Source organism: Scleropages formosus, chromosome 15, assembly GCF_900964775.1.
Source record: "Scleropages formosus chromosome 15, fSclFor1.1, whole genome shotgun sequence".
Taxonomy (NCBI): Eukaryota; Metazoa; Chordata; class Actinopteri; order Osteoglossiformes; family Osteoglossidae; genus Scleropages; species Scleropages formosus.
This window is the reverse complement of record NC_041820.1, coordinates 25,528,494-25,550,485: the sequence shown is the minus strand read 5'-3', so window position 1 is coordinate 25,550,485 and position 21,992 is coordinate 25,528,494. Positions and strand designations below refer to the sequence as shown.

The 21,992-nt window shown below is 43.8% G+C and overlaps 1 protein-coding gene across 2 annotated transcripts in view; it reads left to right on the top strand.

Moving 5' to 3' along the window:
- The window catches only part of fancm (FA complementation group M), a 63,357-nt gene extending 43,268 nt beyond the window's left edge, over positions 1 to 20,089 (top strand). For both annotated transcript variants that reach the window (XM_018764120.2, XM_029258291.1), the window contains exons 14-23: positions 7,115 to 8,906; positions 10,238 to 10,320; positions 11,130 to 11,198; positions 11,425 to 11,538; positions 11,662 to 11,818; positions 14,761 to 14,867; positions 15,187 to 15,747; positions 17,672 to 18,020; positions 19,229 to 19,520; positions 19,806 to 20,089. In XM_018764120.2, coding sequence (XP_018619636.2) covers positions 7,115 to 8,906; positions 10,238 to 10,320; positions 11,130 to 11,198; positions 11,425 to 11,538; positions 11,662 to 11,818; positions 14,761 to 14,867; positions 15,187 to 15,747; positions 17,672 to 18,020; positions 19,229 to 19,520; positions 19,806 to 19,938 — 3,657 coding nt within the window. In that variant the 3' untranslated portion in view covers positions 19,939 to 20,089. The remainder of the gene's footprint in view (positions 1 to 7,114; positions 8,907 to 10,237; positions 10,321 to 11,129; positions 11,199 to 11,424; positions 11,539 to 11,661; positions 11,819 to 14,760; positions 14,868 to 15,186; positions 15,748 to 17,671; positions 18,021 to 19,228; positions 19,521 to 19,805) is intronic.
- Positions 20,090 to 21,992: the final 1,903 nt, after the last annotated feature.

The window sequence follows — 21,992 nt, the reverse complement described above, 5'->3', positions numbered from 1 at the left end:
ATGAAGGTAGGGTTGAGGCTGACCAGCAGGTCATCCTTATATCAAGCTCCTGGCTGGCTCTTTCCGAAATTACCATAAATGCCCGTGGCTCATGGGCTTAGGCCCTATTCCTCCAACAAATTCACCACTAGATTAGAATTGCCCCCCTCCCAGTCCACCCTCATTAGATTAATCCCCTGTTTTCACGCACGTCTGCTTTTGCGTGGTAAACCACACGCCCTTTTAACAAAATGGCAAAGAGTCTTTCATTAAATGAGCTCCTGTGACCTATTTATTGGTGCTCGAGGTTATTTATTTACACCGCCCACCCCATAAGACAGAGTGGTTCTTGTATTACTCTGAGGCACAGAGAAGAGTTTTTATGTATATGGCCTACATTGTGCAGTTTTTTTTTCTTTTTTGGACTTTATCTTAACCCGTGTGGACTCAAAACATAGGGCAGCAGGAGTAGATCCTCCCTGCACTGAAGCAAGGTTTATGAAAACCCATATCGTTTAAATCCTGGAGTCTTGCACAATTCTGTTTTCTCTGTTGTCCCTTTCTTCTCTTATTAAATAGATTTTCCTTCATGAAAGAGACCCAGGGCAGGCGGGCTTGTTCCCTGCTTATGTAACAGTTCTCAGAATGATTATATAACTGCAGGAAGTTCTAAGTACACAAGCCTCGCTGACCCACATGGATGTGAGCATGCCTGCCGAGGTGAGAGGTGGAGAAGCCAAACACACTGTGCCTACCTGCCGAGCAGCCTTACCTCAGTGCTCGCAACAGTCACGCTTTTGTTTTGTCCCTCTTCAGAGCTTCACGGCACACTTAAGGCTTTGTCAAAGGCGACGGCTGTGGCGTTACCTGCAGAGCTGGCTTTCTGAAGAGTCATACGCTTTGTATCTTCAGTCGTATTGGTAATGGGATCAGTGCTGTGGAGTCGGAAGCAATTATTGGGTTACTGGAGTTGGAGTCGAAGTTGTTGGTCCCCCCCTTCCCTCGCTCTCTGACTCCACAGCCTTGGATGGGGTGTAGTGCATGTGTTTGTGCATCCTCTCAATGTGACCTTAGTGCTCTGTCAGGGCTGCATTGGGACTCACTTTCAGCCTGGGAGTTAGATGGCTGCACACCAGCCCTTAGTCACACTGAACAGTGAAACACTTTACCAGTGGCACTGTCACGGCACCATACACTGACCAAGCAGGCTATTCCATGTGACAAACTCAATACAGTAATACCCTGCTTAGCATTCCGGATACATTCCTAGAAGGCGGCGCACCAACGAAAACAGCATTAAATTACATTATTTTCACCCCTTTTGTAAAAAATACTTACTTTTATTTATCAGATGCTTTTCTCCAAAGCGACTTCCACTGAACTCTATGTAGTGTTATCAGCCCACATACCTTATTCACCGCGGTGACTTACACTGCTAGATACACACTACTTACAATGGGTCACTTATCCATACATCAGTGGAACGAACACACTATGGGTGAACCTCAACAGCATGTCTTTGGACTGTGGGAGGAAACCCACACAGACATGGGGAGAACATGCAAACTCCAGACAGCCTGAGCTGGGAATCAAACCCACGTCCTCTTGCACCACCCAAGCGCTGTGAGACAGCAGTGCTACTTGCTGTGCCACCGTGCAAATACAGTTGAACAGGAATGAGTTTTTACTGAGCTTTTTTAAAATTTTACAGTAAACGCACTAAGAACACAACACACTGTAACAAGTGATGTGTGTGTGGAGCCGTACTGAGCCACCCGTCCTGCTTATGTGAGAGACGCACACCACATCGACACACCTGGTCCCACCCATTGGGGCACATGGCAGAATCTGTGGAGCATGCTCTCGTTTACCAGCAAGACGGCGCAGACGGACAGAATGTCATTGATTTCTTTAGTGTTGCTGAGCTGAATGGAGGCAGGGAGTTCAAGGCGCGTTGTTCAACTGGACTGTGAATAATGGGCCCCGGTGCCCATTTACAGCACTGAGACCACTGGACCTACACACATACACGAAAAGGGGCGGGAAAATGGCTAATAATCGGTGTGTGTATGTGATATTGTTGAGAGAGAGGGAGAAGGGAGAGCGCGCAGTGATTTTGGGCAGTGTTAAGCAGGGTATTATTGTAATAATGCATAAAAAGACAAAAAATTAATACCAATGATAAACCAAGCCATTATAAACCATTTTAATTTCTGAAACAGTAACCTGAAATTACTTGTGGAGTTTTTGGTCAGTTATTTTCTCAGGAAAATTTTGATAAAGACTTTTGAGCAGTAAATAATGTGTAGGTCCCCTCAGTAGGTCACTGGGCTCTGCCACCTTGTTTATCATCTGATTTGTTCATGAGCATAAGAACTTTTCTCTCACATGACTATGAATGTTTCTAAGTGCTCCCAGGTGTGTGGGCTCCTTGGTCTGTTACAGACGTGTTGCTTCACGACCGGGATATGTTCTTTAATCCTAGATGGTATAGCCTCGATCAGTGGTGTTATGCAAACCTAGACGCTATAGCCTCAATGCAGTCAAGAGAAGTGGTAAACATGAGATTTATGACACTGCTGCCGGCATAGCACAGCATACTGTTTTACAGTAAATCTTTTTTTTATAAGTAGAAAAGAGTACACTAAAGTAAGGATAAAAAGTACGGTATAGTAAATAAATCAGTAACAAGTGTTATCAAGTATTATGTACTGTACATAACTGTGCTATACTTTTATACGACTGGCAGCGCAGTAGGTTTGTTTACAGCAGCACCACCACGAACACGTGAGTAAAATGTTGCGTTACGACAGCTACGGCGTCACTGGGCGATAAGAATTTTTCAGCTCCATCATAATCTTGTGGGAATACCATCGTGTATGTGTTCAGTGAAATGTCGTTAAGTGGCCCATGACTGCATTTACAAACTTGAGTGTGGAAAAGCTTCTCTCTCAGGCCACTGGAGTGACAGATGGTGAGGAGAAACCTGTAGGCCAGTCGAATGACGTGATATGCATCTGTCGAGAGATTACACCTTGACTGGGTGAGATAAACAGAAATGGCACATTTTGCACAAGGAAGAAGCGCTGCTCACAAACTCCAATTACTCCACATTGTATGGTCCTCATCTTCTGAAATCCTCACTGTCCTCATGGTTTTGCAGTTTTTACCTTGTATGTTTCCGAAGGGGACGTCTTCTGTCCTGGCCATTGCGTAGGCAGGGCTTATGAGCTCAGTTTGCCATGTCCCAGTAGTGTCTCTTTCAACACATTTTAGCAGAAATGTGCTCAGTCGTTGCAGTGCTTATTCAATTAGTCCCTTGTCCCTTATTTCAGAGAAGCTTCTTAGATCAAGGCAGGCAAAATTTATAGCAAATTTTTTCCATTAGCAGCAAAGCACCAGTTAAGAGTACTCCGACCTCAGTCCGTTTCAACTACTGCAGATGGTTTCCAGCCAGCTCACGTACTTTTTTTAATAAATTTAAAAAAAAAAAAAAAAAAAAAAACACATGTTAGGTAGGACAGTTTGCACCGCCATCTCACAACCATCCTTCTCTCACAACTTGTCTTTGGCCCCCATGACACATCGATCTGCTGGTCTTTTCACTCTGACAGAGTCCCTCCCACACTTGTTCAAGCTGTAAACTGTTTTGCATTTGTGCAGTTGATTATTTTTCTTTATTTATTTTGTGGTTTATCAGAGTGCATTGAAATCTAAATTGTGTCCTGTGCTATAGACTAGGCATCACTCAGGTGTGTAAATTAATCGTGCCAGCCCTTTGTTGATTGTTTTGATGTCAGTCATGGAGTAGTTCTGGTTTTGTCTCTCAACTGATGTGAGTTAGCCTGGTTCAACTTAAAGCAGGTGACATGTAGTAGCAGCCTCAAGGTGTGAAAACTCAAGGTGCAAAGACAAGGGAGTCTACCTGCAGGAGTTGACTGAGGGAGGCCTCCGCCCCTACATAAGTTCTACTCTCAACATCGTGTTCCGCAAGAGATTATGCGTGCAACATGTCGAACATCAAAGTTCTCTATGGCAACCGAATTGTCACTGTTAACAGAGACCCAGACGCTCCCACTGCTACAGCAACCTGGTTTATCCTGTTTCAGCTTCTCCATGACACTCTGGAACTTCCAGTCTGCGGTGAGAAAGGCTGACTTCATACCAGCCTATGCCTCCAATATCTCACTGGACCTCCTGGCCCTAACTGAAATCTGGATCACCCCAGACAACACAGCTATATCTTCAGCTCGCTCCACTAACTACTACTCCTCTCATACCTTTCATTCTTCCAGCAGAGGTGGAGGCACAGGCCTGCTCATCTCTCTGCAGAGGGAATATTCTGTTCTCCCTCTTCACCCACCTGACCTGTCCTCCTTTGAATTGCATGTTTTTTCTCTCACTGCCCCAATCACTCTTGTTGTGATCATTCTTTCTTGCCCTCCTGGCCCTCTTGGCTGCTTCCTGGATGGCTTTGAAATCTTGAGCTCTCTCCCAGGGGACATTACTCCATTGATTCTCCTGGGTGACTTCAACCGTCATGTCAAGGACATTCATGCTAGCGGCCTTCTGTCTCTTCGACCTCTCTCTGTCGCAGTCCCCTACTGCTCGCAAATCCGGCAATCACCTTTATCTACGAGCAGCTTGGCATCAAAAGAACTGCGCTGAAATTGTTTGAGTCCTACCTATCAGACAATCTTACCAAATGGTGAGGCAGGGCTCCTGATCATCCTCTCATCCCCTCTGAACTGGTGTCCCGCAAGGCTCAGTGCTTGGCCCCCTACTCTTCTCAATCTACACCTCTTCCCTGGGCCCTGTCATCACTTGCTATGGATTTACCTAAAAGTGCTACACCGATGATACCCTGCTCTTCCTCTCCTTTCCACCTGGAGCTGCATACATTTCCTCATGCATCTCTGCCTGGATGTCTGATCACCACCTACAACTCAACCTGTCCAAAACAGATACCCTTTACCTCCCAGCTGGCCTGTCTTCCTGTCATGAACTCCTTATCAAACTAGACAACTCACTCATTTTGCCTGCCTCCTTAGCTAAGAGTCTGGGAGTGATTATTGACTGAAGTTTCTTTCTCTCAGCACATCAAAGCTGCATCCTGGAAATGCAGATACATACTGCATAAAATCTGCAGGATCCACCCCATCTAACAGACTCTGCGCAACTACTTGTCCAGGCCATGGTGATATCCCGTCTGGACTACAGCGCCTCTGTCCTGTCTGGTCTTCTGGTCTCTGCTGTCAAACCTCTACAGTTGATACGAAAGGTTAATGCACGAGTTCTTTGACCTACCAAAACGTTCCCACGTATCTCCCCTTCTTATTGCTCTACATTGGCTTCCTGTAGCTGCCCAGATAAAATTCAAGACTCTGGATAGGGCCTCCAAAACCATCAATGGATCTGCTCCTTGATATATATATATATATATATATATTAAAAAAAAAAAAAAAAAAAAACCTGATCATTTTTTAGACCCCTGGCAGACTGCTGTGCTCCTCTACCTGTTTGGTGGTCCCACGCACAGAACATCCAAAATCAAGAATACAAAGGTTTTCGGTTTGGGCTACAATGTGGTGGAATGACCCCTCCCCCAGAAATGCTGAATATCTCTCTACATTCAAGAAGGATCTTAAAACTCACCTCTTTCACACCCATTTCTGCTAAGATTTCTTAAGTGCATGTTAATGTCTAAATGGCTTTTGAACTGAAATTTTGCAACGTAATCAAAGTTCAACCTTTCTGTGTTCCCTTTATCTGTCTCGGCCTCTTTTTCCCTGTCCTCCTCCTTACCGCTTGCTCTCGTGATGATGGACCCTTTCGCTTCTGCACTTCCCATAGAATCTCATGTATAGCTACCCTTTAAAATATCAGTAGCAATTAATAAAAATACTGCATCACTAATCTAAATGTAATTTGAATACTTGAGAAAAAAAATGACATGGCCTATCTGAGAATAACACTAAATTCTGTTATTAAATGATGAGCCTTTGTGGATTAGAGCTTATATTTGAATTTTCTTAATGCTGCATTTTTAATGACACTGTGTACATGTGTTCATTTATTGTACATGTGCATTGTGTCATTTTGTAATGTGACTGTGTCAACAGACTGGACATAATAAAATTTCAGTAATAGTCAGACGGGCATAACTAATGGAGGTAGCACTTGAGTTAATCGTGATATTTATGCAGTCAGTTTGCGTGTAGTCCATAGAACTGGCCTTGTCGAAGTGTTGCCGTAATACGATGAGTTGACATTGCATTATGATCACTTGAGCTGTGCTCACTCATGCCTTCGCACACTCCTCCTAAAAGTTACCCATCCTTTCCTGGGTGAGTTCCTGCAGCTTCTTCTGGTGATGTGTGCTGCAGTCCCTATTATTTTCCTTTTTCCTCGACTGGTGGTCTAAAGAGGTTCACCCCACTGGACCATCCACATCTACCTGAACCACTTACAAGTGTGTGCCCACAGGACATGATTTGGTGGTGTCCTGATGGACTGCAGGCTCCTGAGTGAACCTGGTTTTGAAGGCCATTGCTGCTGCTTCTGTTGGACACCATGGTGTTCTCTTCCACCTGCATTGTGATGCTGCTTCCCCACATCCACATGAAGCTCCTATCAACTTGTATATATTCAGGCTATAAACATTCTGCTCTTCTTGCATCTCATCGTGGTTAATGAAGTCTGCATTTTCAACTTATTCTATTAAATAAGATAAAAGAAAACATTAATTCTTTCAGAAAATGTGGTTAAAAAAAGGTAAGTTTTTAGTTTTCCCATTTGTCATTTAATAGTTCAGTATATGTTTTGCAGTCAGTAAGTCCTAAGACTGACTGCCATGTGAGGTTGCTAGGGTTGCGCGCCATCACCGGATTTGTGCTACATATAATGGTGTAGCAGCTTTATTGTAATCACAGCAGAGTCACACTGTGTTGTGATACGTGCAATTTGTCAAGACATCTAAACAGTCTTTTTTTTTTTTTTTTTTTTTTTTTTTTTTTTTTTTTTTTTTTTTTTTTATATTCCTCAGTCTTTGTTTTATGGCACATCTTTTGACTTGGTATGCATTTTCCCTGTTTAACAGCAAAACTGATCAGTCTCCTTGTTGTTCACCTGGCAGGGAAGCAGCAGCTATGACTCGAGGCTCAGGCCCTATCTCCGTAGAGAAGATGTTGTTGACGTCAATGGGCTGGACAAGCTCACCAAGACAGACAGGGAAGACAAGTACAAAGTCACCAGGGCTCGAATGGTGCATGACACCAACAGGCAGAAGTCCTTCTCCAGCTTCGCTTTCTGTGCAGAAGAGGAAGATGGTGACTTTGTTCTACAGGGTGGAGGTGCCTGTGAGCATAAGATAATGAGTGAGAATTTAGAGTCACCATGTACCATAATAAAGGAGAAAGCCCCTTCAGAAAATGATAGGGGAGACAATCATGAATCCAAGGATGAGGACCTACCCTGTGTTTTTGAGAGCCCAGCTATGGATGCTGGTTTGAATCCTGAATGTGCTATAATCACCAATGAGGATGGGAAAGCGAAGTCTTTAATGCTGGAGAAGAGTTTATCTGATGACGAGTCGAGTAACTTGCATCCATCACCCAGACTAAAGTCTGGTGGTGGTTGTGGCGATCTTCAGGACAACTCTCCCTCCGAAATTGAAGTCTTGTTTTATTTGCCAGACTGGGGTGCCATGCGAAAAGCACTGACCCCCAAGGGAACCTCACAGACTGTCAGGGCTGTTTTGGACAATGTCATGGAGCTTCTGTCAAGATCACCACCTCAGGACTTTGAGGGCTCAGTGTATGAGAGCAGAGACTGCCTAGGTGCTAAGCTGCTAAAATCCTTATCCAAAACACAGGAGTGTGGTAATCAACTCCAAGAGAACTTCTTCCCTGAGGCTGAATTTGGGCATGAGGTATCAAGTGATTTGGCTTTGCCTGACAAGCATACAAAAGAGCCTTCCCAGGATTCTGATATTGGTAGTGAACATCCTCTGTGCCAGGAAGCTCATCCTGGTGATGTACCTGTAGAGGACACTGGCTGTTTGCCTGAAAGCACCATCTGGGAGGACATCTTTGATTATGACTGTGAGGAGCCCGTTCGTGTTAAAACTACTGTACTTCACTGTAGCCCAAAAGAAAATCACTTCTCTGTCCAAGCATCTCCAGCTGAACAGGAGAACTCCAAACTAGATGAGAGTATAGACTTATTTGGAGACGACGATGAGATGTTCATCCAGGCCAGCATGTTTGATCCTTCTCATGTCATTGAGGATACAAAGAAACAGAGTCCTGGGGTCTCCATGGAGGAGCCTGGCAGCCTAGTGCAGCAGGTTAAAGATGCTACTGCGATAGGAAAAAAAGGAAGGGAAAACAAATATTTGAGGGATCTGTCCTGCACACATCACAGTGCCTCTCCAGAACGTGAAGACTTTGACTGTTCTCAGCAGCTTTTCTCTGTAAACTTTGACTTGGGTTACTCAATTGATGAGCCTGATGAAGAGGACCTGGATAATGGCGATGGAAAAGAGCAGCTCCCTGACTCAGTCATCCAAGAGAATACCAGCAACACTGTTCCCTTGACAAGTGACAGACCTTTACCATTTCCACAGAATTTATCCAACAGCACTCCAGCCAACCACCAGGTCAAAGGACAGCCTTGGGTTTCATTAGGGGCCCTTCCAGTCTCCCCTTTAGAAAGGCGGTGCCAGGATGTGAGCTCTGGACCTTTCTCCACTTCTTCCCCCTTGTTCAGATCCCCCAGAAGGACTGACAGCCATGAGGGCAAGAAAGAATTATCTGGAAGTGGGAGGCACATTATTGCCCTGAAGGAGGGCTTAAGTTCCTTTAGAAGGTCTCTGCTGCAGTGTGGGGGGCCTTTCAGCAGGGAGAAGCAAGCTACTTCACCTACAGGTATGCTGAAATATCAGGGCTTTCGATACAGACATGCAATTTTCTAGTGTACATCACATGAGTAAATAGTGTGGAGGTGAGACACATAGTAACAAAGGTGATCGTGGTGATCGATGTTGTGATTTTACATAACTGTTACACAACAGTGTTCTTGCTGGGCTATAGACTCATCAGGTATAGTAGGTATAAGTGATTTACACCAGCATCATGGTTACAGTTTTTCTACTGATTACCCCATCACTAGATATCCAACAGTGAAGACAGATGTGCTCTTTATCATGCACCTCCTTGACTTACTTCTTCTGAGACTTTTGTGTTCTTTTCAAAAGTGCCGCAAAGGGCCATGTGGATAGCTACAGCTTAATCGCTAAAAGATGTCATTTTCACAGTCCGGCAAACACAATTCCAGCCCCGTGACCCTCTTGGCTTGTAGGACTTTTTCCAACTGCAACTCAGAATGTGCTGGTTTTTACATTTACATTTCTTCATTTAGCAGATGTTTTTCTCCAAAGCGACGTACATCTCATAGAAAATACAACGTGTACATTACATTAGGAGAGAGGCATAGTTGTGGATGTGTGATTCTTAAGTGCAGTTAGTTTCTTTCTACTATATGAACCAATGTTCACACGAGTAGCTGCTTAAAACTTTATCCGAATATCCACAATTCCTGATCACCCTTGTAAAAAATTTTTTTTTCTTTTTGGGGGGGGGATGCATATAAACATTTACATACAGTATAGGAATAGCTGTGTAAAGGTTTATCTGGGCATGATCTTGAAGTTATGCAGCATTGAACATTTACAACCTTAACATGAACTTAAGAGATTATGGTTGAAGTGAATTTGGAAGAGGTGAGTTTTCAGACCCTTTTTAAATGTGGACAGATATTCAGCAGTTCTGAGGGGGAGGTGGTTCCACCACAACAGAGCCAGAACTGAGAACCTTTGTTTATTAGAGGCTCACCTCAGACTAGCAGTACAAGTTAACTCATCTGTGCTTTGAAGGCACCAGAGAATCAAATGTTAACATTTCTTCACAACATATGTCTCGCTCTCTCACTCACACACACACACACACACACACACACACACACACACAGGCTGAAGCCACATGTCCCAAGCAGGGTCCCAGCAACACAGGGCATAAGGCTGGAGGGGAGGGGACACACTCGGGGTGGGATGCCAGTCCATCACAAGGTACCCCAAGCAGGACTAGAACCCCAGACCTACCAGAGAGCAGGACCCTGGCCAAACTCACTGTGCCACCGTGCTCCTCACATCATATGGTTTTTTTTTTTTTTTTTTATATATTTATTTTTATTTAAACAGAACCCTGCAAGAATGACAGTGATGAAGAGGTGCTGGTTCAGCCACGGAGGCGACGGAGAGTCAACCCACTGGCATCCCCTGAGGCTAGTCACTGTTCCGAGTTTGAGTCCCTTTCCATTTGCCTTTCCTTGTTTAACCCAGCCTTCATAATACATAACAATACTAAGAACTTGTGATCTGCATGTGGTGAACACAGACTGCGCTCTCTCTCTAACAGAAGTAAAGACCCTTACAAATATGTTGGCAGCGTTTAGTGAGAGTAAATTTCTGTTGTCTTCTGTGCCCAAGCACTTCATTGTAAGTTGTTTAAAAACTCTGTAAGAAGTACAGGTACCTTTACTAACTTGTGTGTCATTGTAATGTTCCTGGTTCTGCGTGTGTTTGCAAGCATAAGGTGGTGTTCTAAAGAAAAGAAACTGGGTTACTTGAAGCAGCCCGGCAAATAAAGCGGGATGTGACCACCCTTTCAACGGTCTGCTGTTTTCCATGGCTGGATGTGGCGTTGTCATGGCAACAGATATTTTGATAGCGTGCTTTTTAAATTTTTTTTTGGCATTCATTTTCTTTCTTTTGGACTGCCTTGCAGAATATGTTCAAGTGACTGAAGCAGTGTAAACACTTTGTGTGTCTGCTTATTACAGATGTTAAAGGAACATTTACACAACATGATTTTGGAAAGTGTGGTATAGGTGAAATGATGTGGTACAGGTGACAGGCCAATAGACCCTTCCTTGCTGCCAACCAAAACACCCTAGAAATTGTGGAAATATCCTAGATCGTGTCCACATGGTGTATAAAACAACTTATATTAGGTAACTGTTAACTAGTGATATTCTTTAAATACGTAGATCCATATATTTAATTAATCTTGTTCTTGTGATTTGTCATGTAGGCTAAAACCTGCAGTGGCATGCAGCCCCCTCCACGTGTGATCCGACATCATGCAGCTACGTTGCATACGGTAAGGTTTACGTTATTCAACCTCACAAGTACTGATGTCTAGTGGTCCTCAGGTTCTGAAATTTAAGAGACTGAGAACAAGACTTAACTGTCTTCAGTTGTCTGTAGGATTTTATTCAGCAAGTACTTTGTGATCAAATCCTTATTGAACGTGCTTAGTGCTTGCGGTATAGTCACGGTTCTGCGTGCTCAGTGTTGTCATGAGGAAAGGCCAACCTGTGTTTTAGTCAGAAGAGAGTGAGGGGGAGACTGTGTCAGATGAGGACTTCCGTGACACCTCCATCAGGCGCCCTAAAGCCCCCAGCCGCCAAAATCCTGCCATGCGGCAGAGCAGGGATAAGGTAACATTGCTGACCAACGCTGAAACAGTCTCACTTTCATAAGGATAGTGAAGCTCTTCAGAGAGCTTCAAACATTGGTTGCCACCCTTCTTCGTCCATCATTGTGTTTCCCGTTCCCTGCAGGTGGCTGCATCACCAGGGCGCCAGTTCCTGGACGACGAGGCAGAGCTCTCTGAACAGGATGGGTCCATCTCCCCAGATGAGGGAGAAGGCGATGAGTTGGCGGGATCTCTAGATGGGTTCGTGGTTGACACCAGCCACCTCTCCCAAGGCCTGAACGGTACGTCTCCCTCAGAGACACCACCTCCATAACGTTTATGTCCATTGTGTGCTAACACACAGGCTTACAGGTCCAGCTTTCATGTAGCACCACCATTTGTTATGTGAGCTCTGACCACCTCGCTATATCTGTTAACCTCTGTAAAGCAAGTCCAAAGGACGGATTTTAATTTTACCTGTCTTAATTCTGTTTTTCATGATGAATTGAAATTTGGAAAACCAGTCTTTTTAGAGGTTTGGTTAACCAATCAAACTTAAACCTGCTTTCACTATTAAAATTTAATGTCACTATAATGAATGCAGCCCTGTCCATTGCGCCATGCGATGATCTGTCTGGTCTTTGTTGTCCTCCGTTACAGAGTGGTGAATTGAAAAAACATAGTTCACTACATTTTAATAGTAAGGCTCAAATTTCTTTCGGAAAAAAGTGCATGTATTTGTTATGATCCCAAATTAGGGAATTTTTTTCCCCTCCTCCGCTTAATATTTAAAATACACACATATTATTGGAAAGAACAGGGGACAAGAAGTCAACTAAACCAGTTTCTAATTCACCATTTGCATGAACACACGTTGCTCACACTGAGTTCTGTACAGTTAAAAATTAAGATTGCCAGTATGGGGGGTGGGCAAAATAGCAGAAATAACAATATTTGCATTTATTTGTTTACCAGATGCTTTTCTCCAAAACGACTTCCAACAAACTCTATGTAGTGTTATCAGCCCACACACCTTATTCACCAAGGTGACTTACACTGCTAGATACACTACTTACAGTGGGTCACTCATCCATCTACCAGTGAAACACCCCTTCTCTCACATACACTATGGGTGGTGATTTTTAGAGTCATCAGTCCATCTGAACAGCCTGTCTTTAGTCTGTGGGAGGAAACTGGAGTGCCCAGAGTAAAGCCAAGCAGACCCGATGAGAACATGCAATGTCCAACCACGCAGACTTAATGGGGATCGAATCCACATCTTCTCGCACCATCCAGGCTGCTTCGGAAACAGTAGCACTGCTCACTGTACCACTATTCCATCCAATATTATTATCAAGAACCGAGTAAGAAGTAAAGACACCCATTGCCTTCAGAACAGTTTTGGTCCTTCTTGGAATGCTGTCACAAGTCCTGAGCAGTGTGTAGTAGGGTCTTCTATCATTCTTCAAGAAGAAAAGCCTCTATTTCTTTGAGGGATGAAGGAAGTGGGAATCTATTTTTCATTCTACCCTGAGCTCCAGAACATCCCAGAAAGGTTCAGTAATGTGTAGATCTGGTGATTGGAGAGGCCACAGCAGGCATTTGATTTCATCCTGGTGTTCATGAAACCACTCTTGAATTTTATTTCAAGAGACAAACATTGTGTTTGAAGGCATTATCACTCTGGAGCATCACAAGAAAACAGTGTTTGTACCCTAGGGTGCACCTGGTTCTGTAAAATGGCCTCATATTCCTTGACCTTTATATATCTATGCAGTCAAGTGGTCAGACCTTATGATATCTGAAAGATTGTCATCTGTACCATTGTGGGTCCAATGCTATGTTTAACAGGTGCCAACAGACACTGTCGGTTGAAAGCATCCTTTGGCTTCCTCCATGCCTAAATCTCTCAAAAATGTAGGAAATGGAGTGAAAGATGTCACCAGACCATATTACTGTACTTTTTTCCATTGCTGAAGGGTGTAGATTGTGTGCCCCTTACACCAGGTTATACATCTTTGTGCAGTGACCTTGGATACAAGGAGTTTCCAAGTGGCAGCCCTGCAAATAAGTTTGAGCTTTGTGAAGCTCATCACGTACAGTTCTTGTTGAGACTGGGTCACGGAGGTGCTTGGTGAATGAATAATGATGATTCCATTCTCTGGTAATTTTTGAGGCTGTACTTTTGTATCATGTAGTAACTGCCCTGTGAAAGGTAAGGTACCTTGCTCAAGCATACTACAGCATGAGGTGTAATTTGAATTAGGGTCTTTTTGAGTCCTTAGAAATGTAATATATGTTTCTGCAGGCTGAGTAGCTGTTGAGCAGTTTCTCCCCCTTTTTTTTTTTTTTTTTTTTTTTTTTAAAATGCCCATTACTGCCGTTACAGGAAATGACAGGTTCACAAGTTCCGCATGAAGTCGCTTGACATATTGCCTGTAATCAGAAGGATACATGGGGGGTCTTGCAGAAAGTTGTCCTGCAGTAATGGGACGTGGTGCACTGGTCTGAAGGGCAACGTACCAGTGAGGATGAGCAAAACACACAGCCAGAGTTAGATGATGGAGCACAGCAGAAGGTGAAATAAAGGGCAAAGGGCAATGCTGGAATCAGAATCTGGTTTATTTGCACATAGATACAAGGAATATGGCTTCAGTCCCCAGTGGCTCATAGTGTGGAGTAGACAAAAAAAAAAAAACCACAACATACATACACACACACACACGTAAACATGCATACTGGAGAATAAGAGTAAATAATGAGGGGTGCAATGAATAATGAGGGATCGAATAAAGGAGGGAGGGAATAAGTAAGGAGGAGAAAGTACTGCACAATCTAACAACAATGAGCTGTTCATGGACATAGCAGCATGAGGAAAGAAGTTGTTTGGGCGCACAGTGATCTGTAGCGCCTGCCGGATGGGAGAAGTTCATGAAAACTGTGGCCCGGGTGAGAAGCGTCTGTCACGATTTTCCCTGCCCGTCTCCTGACTCCGAAGGAGTACAGGTCCTGGAGGCAGGGCAGTCTAGAACCAGTGTGATTATTGGTTCCAGATATGATTCTGTATGACTCAAACAGCTAACATGCAGTGAATCTCATCACTGAACAAAGTTGACGGTTAGTGACTACGGCTGGCGTAACCAAGGATGCCTAACCCTCAAAATGCAAGTGAGATTCTCCACATCGCCTTCTCCTTGCCAAAGATGAGCTCAGCATGTCCTTGTGGTGTGTTTTTCTGCCCCAGACTCGGAGATGCATGGGATTTACCTGAATTCTGTGAAGAGCCCGGCCCTCTTGAACAAGTACAAGATGCTGTACAAGCCCACCCATAACTTGGATATCTTCTCTCAGGTGACAAGCCATTATCAGTTCATTCTTCAGCTGGTTGCCCTCTGTAGGGATGGTGATAGATTAATATGTGGTTGGATAGATGGATGAACTTCAGTGATTCTGAAGGAAACTGCATGTACAACTTGACAATGAATAAGAGAACTTGATCATGCTGGAGTTGAGGTATACTGTGTTACGATGAAGTTAGTGTAGAAATGTAGGTAAGTGAAGTTGAGCTGAGGGAACTCTGTACCTGGTTTAGATGTAGGGATGATGATGATGACGATGATGACATGGTTTGGAGGGATAAGTAATACGACCGTTGCTTTCAAACCTCCAGGTGCCAGAGCAAGATGAGACGTACAAGGAGGACAGCTTTGTGGTGCAGGTCAGTGATGTGGAAGACCTGGAAAGGGGAGAGGAGGAGGAAGAGGAGGAGATTAGGGAAATTGAGCTGCTCCCAGAGGAGTCCTTCATCGGGGACCGCAGAGTTTACCCCACTCGCCGCTGGGCTCAACTCAGACAAGCGCGAGCAGCAGAGGGACATAAGGAGGCCCACCCCAAAAGCTCTTCAAAACCCAAACGCTCCCGCATCATCCGCATTGATGATTCCAGTGAGGAAGAAGACGAAGGCAAGAGGAGGAGGGTGATTGGTGAAGGTTCTCCTGCCCCCTGCAGGCCACTGGACAAGCCAGAGGAGCAGCCGTTTCAAACTCCTCAAATGGTGCCCCCTTCTGGTCTGGGAAAAGTAGCAGCAAGGCTCAAGGAGCTGGAAGGCCCTTCCCTTTTAGAGAGGTGCCATCAGAGGCTCCATATTCATTCCTCTGTGTCTGAAGTCCTGGACTTCCTCCCTTCGACCCCCAGCCCGACCCGGCGTGCGGAACCACAGCTAGAAGCACAAGTAAGCCCACAGCCCCTGTTCTTTCTTTTTAGCTAGTGAACAATAGAGAGGCATCAGGTTAAAGCTGGATATGAGCTATAGGTTACTGTGTACATGAAATCCCTACTGTTAATTGCATTTTTTTACATTCACCCATTTAGATGATGATGCTATTCTTTAAAGCAACTTATGACTTATCCTTAATTACTCCAGTAAAAATTATCCTGCTGTAAAACGTATAAGTACTACAAGGATACTACAGCAGTAAGTTTGATTCAAACCAGGGTCTTTTGAGTGCAAGTTGGTAGCTCTAACCACTATGCCACCTATGTACTGTCCTAGATTCAGTGCATTCAGGAAGTATTCAAACCCCTTCACCATTTTTCCCCGCATTTATGTTGCAGCCTTATGCTAAAATCATTGAGATTTATTTTTTCATCAATCTATACTTCCCACATACCCTATAATGACAAAGCCAAAACAGGATTGTAGAAATTTTTGCAAATTTATTAAATGTAAAAAACTGAAATATCACATTGACATAAGTATTCAGACCCTTTACTCAGTACTTTGTTGAAGCACCTTTGGCTGCAATTACAGCCTCGTGTCTTCCTGGGTATAACGTGAAAAGCTTTGCACACCTAGATTTGAGGATTCTCTGCCATTCTTCTCTGCAGATCCTCTCAACCTGTCAGGTTGGATGGAATCCATCAGTGGACAGCTATTTTGAGCCCCAAAGATTTTCAATTGGGTTCAAGTCTAGGCTCTGGCTGGACCACTCAAGGCCATTCAGAGTTGTCCCTAAGCCACTTTTATGTTGTCTTTGCTTTGTGCTTAGGATCAAGTTTTTGTTCAGAGTGCTCTGGAGCAGTTTTTCATTAAGGGTATCTCTGTACTTTGCTCCATTCAGCTTTCCTTCAATCCTGACTTGTCTCCCAGTCCCAGCTGCTGAAAAATAACCCCACAGCATGATGCTCCCACCACCATGCTTCACAGTTGGGATGGTATTGTGCAGATGAGTGGTTCCTGGTTTCCTCCAGACATAATGATAGAATTGAGACAAAACATTATTCTTGATTTCATCAGACCAGAGAATCTAGTTTCTCGCCATCTGAGAATCCTTTCGGTGCCTTTTTGCAAACTCCAAGCAGGCTTTTATGTGTCTCTTACTGAGCAGAGGCTTCTGTCTGGCCACTCTGCTATGAAGCTGAGATCTGTGGAGTGTTCCAGTGATCGTTGTCCTTCTGGAAGTTTCTCCTATCTCCACACAGGATCTCTGGAGATCTCGGAAGAGTCATTATTGTTCCAAACTTCTTCCATTTACATTACATTTATTCATGTATTCATTTAGCTGATGCTTTTCTCCAAAGTGACTTATGTTAAGGCTACAGTTTGAAACATTTAAAAATTATGGAAGTCGCTGTGCTCTTGGGAACCTTCAGTGCTGTAGATTTTTTTTTTTTTTTTTTTGGTAGCCTTCCTCAGATCTGTGCCTCAGTACAATTCTCTCAGAAGCTCTGGAGACAATTCCATTGACCTCATGGCTTGGCTTTTGCTCTGATGCACATTGTCAACTGTGGGACCTTATAGAGAGGAGTGTGCCTTTCCAAATCATGTCCAATTAATTGACTCTACTACAGGTGGACTCCAAACAAGGTGTAGAAACACCTCGAAGGTGACCGATAATAATGGGATGCACCTAAGTTAAATGTGTCATAGCAAAGACTCTGAACACTTTTTTGTCAATGTGATATTTCAGTTTATTTTTAATAAATTTGCTAAAATTTCTGAAATCTTATTTTTGCTTTGTCTTTATGGGGTATTGAGTGTAGTGTGTGTGTGTGTGTGTGTGTGTGTGTGTGTGGGGGGGGGGGGGGGTCATGTCCAGTTTTTTGCTGTGCTTCTAGTTGTTTGACTTTTTTGTTGCCTCTGTATGTTCTTTCAGGCCCGTTGTTCCAACAGCTTTTTAAACCAAAGCGCACAGATACAGAGGCCTGTAGGGGGTACAGTCTCTGGACAGCCTCTACCTGTGTCAGTGCTGGTGGACAGTCGCTGTGTTGCAGGTGGGCCTGAGCTGGTGTCCTTGCTGCGCCTGCGGCACGGTATGAGAGTGCAGGTTTGCTCCCTGAACAGCTGCCACTTCATTGTGAGCAACCGCATGGCGGTGGAACGGCAGCCACAGTCGGAGGTAGCCAGCAGCTTAAACCGCAAGCGCCTCGCAGACCGGGTGCAAGGCCTTCAAGGCCTTTTTGACCGGGTCTGCCTCATCATTGAGAAGGACCGCATTAAACCAGGTGAGCTGGGCCACTCGGTCACAATGTACCATCCCTACCTGTCCCTCTGTGAGTCGTCATGTGGTGTTTGCTGCAGTGGGTCGAAGTGAATCACTAGAGTTGGTTTTGTGCTCTTGAAGATGAGGATGAATATGGAAATTTAAAGTTTTCCTTCATTAATTACTCTTAATACTGTATGGCTGTCAACCTCCCCTTGTTCACCTCATTTGTAGGTATTATGTAAGTCACTTAACATTCTCAAGACATGCATAGATATTTTCAGTGCTTTTGTAGTAATTCAACCTCTTAGTGCAACAAAAAAAAAAAAACAGTAAAGACAATAGAAATCAATGAAAACAATGCAAATGAATTTGCACTCTGAATAAGTGGACATGGTTTGGACAATCCAAACAGGTTTGTGATCACTGAGATTATAACAAATGAAACTAGCAAACAAGGGCTATTGAAGGTTGAGAGCTTAATGGAGCAAGTCAAACTATACTTGAGAAGATGACCACATGGTAGCTCTGCCTGACCCGCTCAGCTATCAAAATCCAAATTTGATCTTTGTAAATCCAAAAATATGACTTTTACACTGAAATAGACAAATGAAATTAAATTCCCTGTATAAAGTTGAAAATCTTCTTACCCAAATTGTGGTGCACTTGTACCTCGAGTTGTGAACATCTGACTTTTTTTTGAATATATGCATATTTCCAAGTTTGTTTATTTTAAAGAAGTTTTCTATAATTTCTCAGTTGCAGAGTAAAAATAGCCTGCATTTCTACTTTCCACTAGTAGGGTGGAAAACCTGCTCAGACAAAATACAAACTAAAGTTGAGGCAGGGGAAGGAAGGAGGGGTAAAAAGAAGTGGGGGGGGAGCAGGCTGTTCACAAAGTGATTTCAGTCAGTGTGACGTGTATAATGGGACAGTAGTTTCCTCATGGCCACTTTTGGTAAGTTTTATGAGACGCGTTGCTGAAATTTAAATTGAAACTTTTTAATACGTTCTCTCTCCATGCAACCCTTTCATTACACCACATCTCACCCTCCTGTTTCTTTCTTCTGAGCTGCCTGATGTTCAGAAGCATAGTGGACTTATGAACAGTTTTAAGCTACAGACCAAGTTCTGGTCCCAGTTCAGTTCAGAAGTTGAGGTACAAGTGCCTCTCTGGCTTTGGCTGCTTATGACAAAGTTCACCATTTACATGTTGCTGTTGACCCACAGGAGATGCATCACGGCCTTTCCAGCAGTCTCGTTACTATGACAGCACGCTGGCCCTGCTGCTTCAGGCAGGAGTCCGACTGCTGTTCAGTGACGGACCTGAGGAGACTGCTGCCCTGCTGGCCGAACTTGCCCATTTGGAGCAGCGTAAAGGCCAGGCTGTTTCTGTGCCCACCGAGGTCACAGGGTACCAGCAGCAATCCCTGCACTTTTACCTCACGCTGCCCTGCGTCAGCTACGTCACTGCCCTCAACATGTGCCACGGGTTCCGCTCTTTGGGCCACTTGGTGGACAGGTACACCATTTCTCCTCCTCCACATCCACTGCTTGTCTTCTGGTTTATCCTGGTCCTTGCTGTTGTTTCATGATTCTGGTGGAATCGCTTCCATGGTGGATTTCACTTCTAGAGTGTGGCATTTAACAATGCTTTTGGAGTACATTTATCATTCTACTCAGATTTAGAACCCAAACCCCCCCCAACACATGGTGTGTTTATGTTAAGCTGTGGTATATTGTAGAAAAACTGGTGTATGAACCCTCATTAATTCAGTTAGTCTCCCCCCTTGCCTACCCCCCTAAGCTCATTGGAGGCCCTCATGAGCGGAGCCTGCGTGAGCCGCCGCAGAGCCGAGGAAATCTTCCGCTGCCTGCACTACCCCTGCGACGTCAACATGCTGCCTGATGCTGCTGCCTGCAGGAAGCACAGTCCCTGACTTTCAGCCTCTGCCCCAAATCTTTGTGACTAAGGCCTCAGACTTGAAAAGGCAACTGCTGTCCATTGAACTGCTTTTCACATTCTGTTCTTTGTGTTGGTCTAAGGCAGAGTGAAGGATTGTAGGTAAATTTAATATAAATCAATTCACTTAACTGCATTACTTTGAACAAATTTTTTTGTATATAGACAGTAAAAAACACTTCTCCAATATTTCTTACATATTTTGTTAAATTTGTGACATTTCAGTTTTAACAAATCTGTAATACTACCTCAGCTGTTACAGAATAAAGTATTTTGTAATACTGGCTGCTTACAGATTGGCCTAGTTTTGCTTTGTTTACAGTGCAGTGTTACGTCTTTTCCTAGAACTTTAGAACTTTACAGTGACATCTTGGGTAAGTTTCCCTGCTCGGGGGGGGGGCATGTTAGAGGATCCTTTATCTGAAACTCAAATGTAAACTAATTCTGTGGAAATGTCTGCGGGCCTGAATTTGTGGAAAACGGTACTATGCTGACAATTTCACTGTTTACAGATGAGTCCCTCCCACAAAGTAGCATATGGGGAAAAATGTGATGCTGCTAAAGGAATTTCAGGAATTGAACGTCCTGCAGAAGGAAATTATATGCAAGGTAAAAACACAGTAGCTGCTAGCATTGTTGGAAGTAAGTTGTTGCTCTTACCTCTGGTACATGATTTACTATAGATAAGGCATTTCACTAACAAGAGAAGTAGGATGAGGCATATCTAGTTTCTCAGTTATTTGCATTCAAGCACACAGTTATAGCTTTTCAAATTCTGTATGCTGGGGGTGGAGGTTTTAGTTTTTCTGACTTTTACCTAAAGCAAAATGGAGCAGTTTAACAGGATAAAATTCTATTCAAGCTCAGTGGTGCTCCCTTGTGGAAAATCTGAAGATTCCAGTGATATTTGAACAGGGAAGAAATGTGATGCCTGAGCAAAAGCCCCCCCCATCTTACTTGGCATTTAACTCCAGCCTTTCCATTTCAGTGCAACAAACACCCTTCATGTAAGTGAAAATGAACCCTCTGCTTCCCCCCTCCTCCCCCCAGGCTTGTCACTATTCTAAATATGTTTATTACAAGAACTGAATTTAATATTTCCTATATCTCACACCTGGGCTGGCTAGACCACCTACTAAATATTACTCATTACCCAGAAGTAGTATTTCTAGAAGGGAGAAAAAAAATCATTAGTAATTGTCCATGGTCTGAAGAATGTGATTAAATTAAATCAGTCACAGGAGCAGTTTATTCATCTTTTACACATAAGCTGAAGTGGTCAGCAGGCATGACAGTTGGAGGCAAGCTACCCTCAGAGATTCCCACCTTTTTACATTTATTTATACACAACTGCCCCATTTCATTCACCCTTTGTTTCTAACATGCAGTTTAGGATCAAATAACATGTTTTCCCACAATCGCTATTACCCATCTGTAACAGGCAACTAGTGCTGGCTCAGAACATTGCAAGTGGAACTGCTGTATTAAAAATATACATTCTACAAGTGTAGTTTTCCCTTTTCCATCACGCTGTTAGAACAGACTAACCCCTGTAAGTATTGCACTATTCCCTCAAAGCACACATGACCTTCATGAAGACTCTGTGCTCACCGCTGAGGAAGCAGTCACCTGCGTGCACAATAACTACACCTGGCAAAGAAACTGCTACACATTGACTCACAGGTTCTATTCACAAGTCACTTCTTCTGCAGGTGAGCACAGATGCAAGGTCAAGTGGAAGGATTTGGGACTTAAACTGCTTTTGTTTTCCTTTCATTTTACAGTATAACTTTTAAAAAATGAGTCAGCAGGATGTCATTAAGGATCCTCTCCAGCACAAAGTACACAACTAAAATAAAAGGGCCAGGAATAAAGTTTTTAAAAGGACACACACGCACTACTGTCGATATGGGGCTCTCACCACATGGATGTGCAGTGCAGAACTGTGCTGCTTTCCACACTGCAGCAGCTCAGCCATGACCCATCCAGCTGTGCTGTAACAAAACTGGTCATGGAGATTTAAAAAAAAAA